General features: G+C 38.1%; 1 protein-coding gene across 6 annotated transcripts in view; it reads right to left on the reverse strand.

Moving 5' to 3' along the window:
- Positions 1–7,444, reverse strand: part of TASOR2 (transcription activation suppressor family member 2) — a 69,357-nt gene extending 61,913 nt beyond the window's left edge. For 3 of the 6 annotated variants that reach the window (XM_057544127.1, XM_057544125.1, XM_007167445.2), the window contains exon 1: positions 7,310–7,444. Coding sequence is in view for 1 of the 6 variants with exons in the window: in XM_057544126.1 (XP_057400109.1) it covers positions 7,310–7,370 (61 nt within the window). In the remaining 5 variants the exon portion in view is untranslated. Of the gene's footprint in view, positions 1–5,213; positions 5,342–7,309 lie in introns of all 6 variants that reach the window. The other 3 variants (XM_057544124.1, XM_057544128.1, XM_057544126.1) reach the window with 3 other exon arrangements.
- Between the last annotated feature and the right edge of the window lie 205 nt (positions 7,445–7,649).

Below are 7,649 nucleotides of genomic sequence, written 5' to 3' on the forward strand. Positions count from 1 at the left end.
CAGCTATACTCCAAACTACCCACAAGTAACAATTCTAAATATACAGACATGAAATAAAAATGTTTAAAATTAAGAATTACTAACACCATAAAGAGAAAAGGAATTTGCAACCTACTTAACTATCAAAAGATTAGTACCTAGAGTATGTAAAGAAGTCCCAAATTTCAACAACCCAATAAAAAACAGAAAAATGGACAAAGGATATGAACAGTTAGTACAAAAGAAAAGGAGGGGGGAAGACCTTTAAGCATATATACAGATGCTCAAACTCACTCACAAGAAAATGTAAATTCAAATAAACTGATACCACTTTTCACTGATCACACTATCAAAACCTATAAGTTTATTAGCATATTCCGCGAGGGGAGATTTTAGAAAAAATAGTCACTTAGGTATACTGTAGGTAAGAGTGCAAAATCCAAGGAAAAGCAGTTTGGCAATATTCATCAAAATTTCAAAAGCATTTATATTTTGACCCAACAATCACAGTTTTGGAAATTAATTGTATAGAAATCTCACATACAAAATGACAACTCTACAAAGTTACTCCATGCACCACTGTTTTTTTTTTTAACAGCAAAAGATTAGAAAAATATCAAATACTCTATCTACTACAGATTAGGTAAAACTGGTACAGCCACACAATAGAAAACTGCTTTTCCTACACTATAGAATGAGTACGCTTCCTCTATACTGATTTGTGAAGACTTCCAGAATATACTGAAAAGTGGAGGAAAATAATGGAGCATAGCAGAAATTAGAGTAAGAAGGAGGAATATAAAAAAATACACTGGGGGAATGAGCTGGACAGGTACAGGGAAAGACTTTCTTCAATGTACACCTTTACATGTTTTTAAATTGTTTAAATAAATGATCCTAGTAACTTTTTTAGCAACAGGAAGTGTTCATCAACTTGTATATATAACATATTTCATTTTAACTTGTAGATATTAGTAAGAAAAAACAAGCAGCCTGTAGAAAACAGACCCTGAGTTTCTTTTAAGTAATCAGAGAAATGCAGTTTAAAACCACAGTAATATATCATTTCACTTCTACCAGACCAGCAAAAATTTTAAAAAGTTGGACAATGCCATATGTAGAGAGAATGGAGAGCAAAGGGAGGTTTCATTCACAACTGGTGTAGTATAAATCAGAATCACCATCTGGGAAAAGTTAGATATTATCTAATGAAATTGAACATGCAAATATCCTCCCAATGGATCTAGCACTTCCACTACAAATATGCCCGAGCAACAGTATTGTGTATATGCACTTGGAGATGACGGAGAACATTCATGGCTCCACTAATAATAATAGCCCAATGTTGGAAATAACCAATATGTTCATAAAGAATAAAATGGATAAACGTATAATATATTCTTAGAGTAGATTATTATACTTCAACAAAAACGAACGAATCACAGGAGTGGTTCCCAAAGTGGTGATGATAATGTAAGTGATTTTTTGGTATTATATATTGAAATGTGTCATCATTTGGGAAATCTACATAATTCAGTGAACTAGTATCTTCCTCATGACCAATGCATGGGTGAAAGATCCCTTTAAAGTGCAAGCTACCAGACAAAGATGTCACAAAGAAAGAAAACTACAGGCCAATATCACTGATGAACATAGATGCAAAAATCCTCAACAAAATACTAGCAAACAAAATCCAACAGCACATTAAAAGGATCATACACCATGATCAAGTGGGGTTTATCCCAGGAATGCAAGGATTCTTCAATATACAAAAATCAATCAATGTGATACACCATATTAACAAACTGAAGGAGAAAAACCATATGATCATCTCAATAGATGCAGAAAAAGCTTCTGACAAAATTCAACACCCATTTACGATAAAAAACCCTTCAGAAAGTAGGCACAGAGAGAACTTACCTCAACATAATAAAGGCCATATATGACAAACCCACAGACAGCATCATTCTCAATGGTGAAAAACTGAAACCATTTCCTCTAAGATCAGGAACAAGACAAGGCTGTCCACTCTCACCACTATTATTCAGCACAGTTTTGGGAGTTTTAGCCACAGCAATCAGAGAAGAAAAAGAAATAAAAGGAATCCAAATCGGAAAAGTAGAAGTAAAGCTGTCACTGTCTGCTGATGACATGATATTATACAAAGAAAATCCTAAATACTCTACCAGAAAACTACTAGAGCTAATCAATGAATTTGGTAAAGTAGCAGGATACAAAATTTATGCACAGAAATCTCTTGCATTCCTATACACTAATGATAAAAAATGTGAAAGAGCAATTAAGGAAACACTCCCATTTACCACTGCAACAAAAAGAAAAATACCTAGGAATAAACCTACCTAAGGAGAAAAAAGATCTGTATGCAGAAAACTATAAGACACTGATGAAAGAAATTAAAGATGATACCAACAGATGGAGAGATATACCATATTCTTGGATTGGAAGAATCAACATTGTGAAAATGACTATACTACCCAAAGCAATGTACAGATTCAATGCAATCCTTATCAAACTACCAATGGCATTCTTCACAGAACTAGAACAAAAAATTTCACAATCTGTATGGAAACACAAAATACCCTGAATAGCCAAAGCAATCTTGAGAAAGAAAAACGGAGCTGGAGGAATCAGGCTCCCTGACTTCAGACTATACTACAAAGCTACAGTAATCAAGACAGTATGGTACTGGCACTAAAACAGAAATATAGATGAATGGAACAGGATAGAAAGCCCAGAGATAAACCCACGCACCTATGGTCACCTTATTTTTGATAAAGGAGGCAAGAATATACAATGGAGAAAAGACAGCCTCTCCAATAAGTGGTGCTGGGAAAACTGGACAGCTACATGTAAAAGACAGAAATTTGAACACTCCCTAACACCAAACACAAAAATAAACTCAAAATGATTAAAGACCTAAATGTAAGGTCATACACTATAAAACTCTTAGAGGAAAACATAGGCAGAACACTCTATGAGATAAATCTCAGCAAGATCCTTTTTGACCCACCTCCTAGAGTAATGGAAATAAAAACAAAAATAAACAAATGGGACCTGATGAAACTTAAAAGCTTTTACACAGCAAAGGAAAACATAAACAAGATGAAAAGACAACCCTCAGAATGGGAGAAAATATTTGCAAATGAAGCAACTGACAAAGGATTAATCTCCAAAATTTACAAGCAGCTCATGCAGCTCAATATCAAAAAAACAAACAACCCAATCCAAAAGTGGGCAGAAGACCTACATAGACATTTCTCCAAAGAAGATATACAGATTGCCAACAAACACATGAAAGGATGCTCAACATCACTAATCATTACAGAAATACAAATCAAAACTACAATGAAGTATCACCTCACACCAGTCAGAATGGCCATCATCAAAGAATCTACAAAAAATAAATGCTGGAGAGGGTGTGGAGAAAAGGGAACCCTCTTGCACTGTTGGTGGGAATGTAAATTGATACAGTCACTATGGAGAACATTACGGAGGTTCCTTAAAAAACTAAAAATAGAACTACCATACGACCCAGCAATCCCACTACTGGGAATATACCCTGAGAAAACCATAATTCAAAAAGAGTCATGTACCACAATGTTCACTGCAGCTCTGTTTACAATAGCCAGGACATGGAAGCAACCTAAGTGTCCATGGACAGATGAATGGATAAAGAAGACGTGGCACAGATATACAATGGAATATTACTCAGCCATAAAAAGAAACGAAATTGAGTTATTTGTAGTGAGGTGGATGGACCTAGAGTCTGTCATACAGAGTGAAGTCAGAAAGAGAAAAACAAATACTGTACGCTAACACATATATATATGGAGTCTTAAAAAAAAATGTTCTGAAGAACCTAGGGGCAAGACAGGAATAAAGACGCAGACATAGAGAATGGACTTGAGGACACGGGGAGCGGGAAGGGTAAGCTGGGATGAAGTGAGAGAGTGGCATGGACTTATATATACTACCGAATGTAACACAGATAGGTAGTGGGAAGCAGCCGCATAGCACAGGGAGATCAGCTCGGTGCTTTGTGACCACCTAGAGGGGTGGGGTAGGGAGGGTGGGAGGGAGGGAGATGCAAGAGGGAGGAGATATGGGGATATACATATAGAGGAGATATGGGGATATACATATACATATACACGAGATATGGGGATATACATATACATATATGTATAGCTGGTTCACTTTGTTATAAAGCAGAAACTAACACACAATTGTAAAGCAATTATACTCCAATAAAGATGTAAAAAAAAAATGCAAGCTAGACCAATAGGTTTTAATGTCGCATAGGTTGAGAAGTTCATTGATTTCAAACTCTACATTGCAGCTAACCTTTAAGAAACTATTAGGTTTTGATGAGTATTAAAGAAAAATATAACTATTTGAAAGAATACTAAAATATTCCTCCCGCTTCTAAACATACAGCTCAGTGAGGCCGGATTTTTTCATATACGTCAACCAAAACAGTATATTGCAACTAACTGAATGCAGAAGCAAACATGAGACTCTAGTCATTAAAGATATTTGCAAAAACGTAAAACAATGCCACTCTTGCCACTAACTTATTTTGGGTTTTGGAACATAGTTATTTTTCATTAAAAATGTTGTTTAAGACGTAGTAGGTTTACTATTATTAGTAGTAGTATTTTTTAGAGGTATACACCTCTATAAGCTTAATAGTATATGTAAATATACCAATATCTACGTTTAAAATTGGTTGGTTTTAATATCTAATATGATATAATCCACATAAGCAAAGGATCTTTGTGGTCCTCAATACTTCCTAGAACTGTGAAGGAGTCCTGAAGTTTCTGAATTGAGCTATAGGTACATGCTTCAACAGGGATGGATCTCAGAAACATAACGTTTAACGAAAGTAATTCACAGAATACGCAATATGATTCTACTTAAAGTTCAAAAACAGGTGAAAGCAAACAATATGTTGGTTAAGGATACATATATGGTTGATAAAACTGTGAAGAAAACCAAAGGAATAATTAACACAAAATTCAGGACGACCATGGTGATGGGGGCAGAGAATCCTTTGTTTCTGGAGAAAGGCACACACCAAAGGCTTCTAAGGTACTTGTGATGGTCTATTAAGCAGAGTACACAGATACTGTTTTTTTTTTTTTAAATCAGTACATACAAATGGCATATTTCACAACGAAAATTTTAACAGAAGAAACAAGGAGACATACCTATCCTCCTAGAAGGAAAAACTCAAAAGAATGTCTCTTCTCAAATTAATCTATAAATTCAATGCAATCACAAACAATATTCCAACAAGATTTTCTATAGAACTTGAAAAGATGATTTTAAATTTCATCTGGAAGACAAATGCAAAAGAAGAGCCCAAAGCTTTTTTCAAAAGAAAGTACCAAACTATATCATAAAGCTACAATAATTAAAACAGTGTGGTAATAGATAAAGAAAAGAAGAAAATTCAGAACTCAATTAAAAAAAAAAATCAGCAAAGTATATGACCTGGCCAAAAATGCTTAATTTTCTTACTACTCAAGGAAGATAAACATTTAAATGAGATGTTATTTCAACTATTAGAAAATTAGTAAAATATTACCATCCGGTGCTGGCTAGTGGGGAGATAAAACACATCTTTTGAGAAAGTGAATATAAAAGGCTACAATCATTTGAGGGTAATTTAATAGCATTATTATCCATCATTCTCAGAAGCAATCAAGTCTATGATTCATAGAAATACTATGATGAGCACATGAAACACTGCTTATAATGGCAAAAAAATCGCTGCAGCATTTTAGTTATAAGGGAAAACTTGAAAATAACTTAAACGTCCATCAGTAGAGGAATGAAAGACTCATTTGACAAATAGATGCCATATCTATTTAATTGTATTAAATAGATATATCACACTGCATTTATTTAACAAACACTACGTCTCAGTTAAGTTTTTAGACACTTTGCAGATTTTAATTCATTTAAGCAACTATGTCTGGATTACAGGAGATGCTCCTGATACAGCTCTTTTTAAAAAAGAACTGGTTACACTTGGACAAATGTCCTGAAAACACAAAATTTCAAACACTGTTCTTTGTCTTCCTTAAAATAGTTGTGAACACTGTGTCACTTTTAATTTTTCTCCAGTCTGAGTTATTCACTGATGTACTGAGCATACTGTATAGAGCTATCCGGTTCTAGAAGGCAGTTTTTCAACAGAAAAGTATTTTTACACTATTAAGGAATAGCAGCTTTGTTATAAACCTCCCGAGTAGGCTTACTACCAATCTCAGAGCCTATAATATTAAATATACCCAAACCCCTTTCCCCTTCTAATGCTTTTGCAGGGGAACACCGTGGGCCCTTGGATCACCAACGTTACTGCAATAACACCGTATGCTTGCACAGCACTTAACGTCCGGAATATATTTTCAAAAACCTTACTGTTCTAATTTTACCTTACAGGGAGAATAAAGAGTAAAAGAGGTGTATTTAAATATATGGATTTCAAATAGACAAGTGGTGATTAAGAGAAACCTGAGGATTTTCAAAGGATCTTCCCCCCAATTTTGAGGTTAATGTGCCACGTTCTCCCACAAATGCTGCTTGGTGCCACCTTCAGACAAACTGCTGGGTTGCATGGACCAACCTACGATGACGCGCTACTTCAGTTTTCAGCTAAATGACCCTCCCTGCGGAAAGACCTCTTCCTTCTATGCCTACGTTAAAAAAGAAAAGGTCACACACGGCCAATGAAGTCTCTGCAGAAGGAAAGCGGAGGTGCGGACTTCACCAAGAATCCTTAGAAAAGTACTTCACTGCCAGTCCCAATCCAAGGAGCAAAGCTTCAGCTGGCTACTTCTTACAACGTCCACGAGGATGCAGCGGTCCTCTCACAGGCAACTCAAAGGAAGTGCTGAGCTACCCTACACTTTCTGCCTCCGACAGGGGAAACAGGAATTCTGACGCCTTACACACCTGGAAGACTCTGACTGACTAGAAACAGGTGAAGATCGGTGTGTTAGCAGCTGAGAGCGGCCACAGGTGGAGTCAGAGCCGAAGCAGCAAAGCAAAAGCGATTCTGAAAACCACCCCCCCCGCCCCTCCCACCCAGAGCAGCGCTAACAAGCAAGAACGCGTGAGTCAACTCAGCATCCATGAGAAGCATGCAAAGTCGACTGGAACTGAATTTTTCATTAAAACAACAACAACAACAACAAAGAACCCCGCACAGCCCGAGCGGCCATGCCGAGCACTCGGCCCCGGAGGACGGGTTCCTCTCGCGTACCCCCGGGGGGGCGTCCACGAGGGGCAGTCTCACCTGTCCTCTGCGCCGCCACCGCCGCCGCGGACCGAAGATGAGCGTTCAGTTTCCTCCCCATGCTAAGATGCTGTCCGCGCCTCCACACGCGCTTCCTCCCCTCAGGCCCTCGAGGCCGAGCGTGACAGATCCCGTCGGACGCCGCGAACCAGCCGCGCCCGGGCCAACTCCCCGGGCCGGGGAGCCGTCGGGCCGCCCCTTGCAGGGACTCCCCTCCTCCTGGTTCCACAGGGCCCGCGTTCGCACAGGCTCGTCAGCGGCGCGCGGGACCCTCCACGTCGCAAACAGTCCTTCCTCTCCGCCCTTGTGCCAAGAACGCCGCCCGGGCGTCGCGGGGCGG

This window comes from Balaenoptera acutorostrata, chromosome 3, assembly GCF_949987535.1.
Source record: "Balaenoptera acutorostrata chromosome 3, mBalAcu1.1, whole genome shotgun sequence".
Classification (NCBI taxonomy): Eukaryota; Metazoa; Chordata; class Mammalia; order Artiodactyla; family Balaenopteridae; genus Balaenoptera; species Balaenoptera acutorostrata.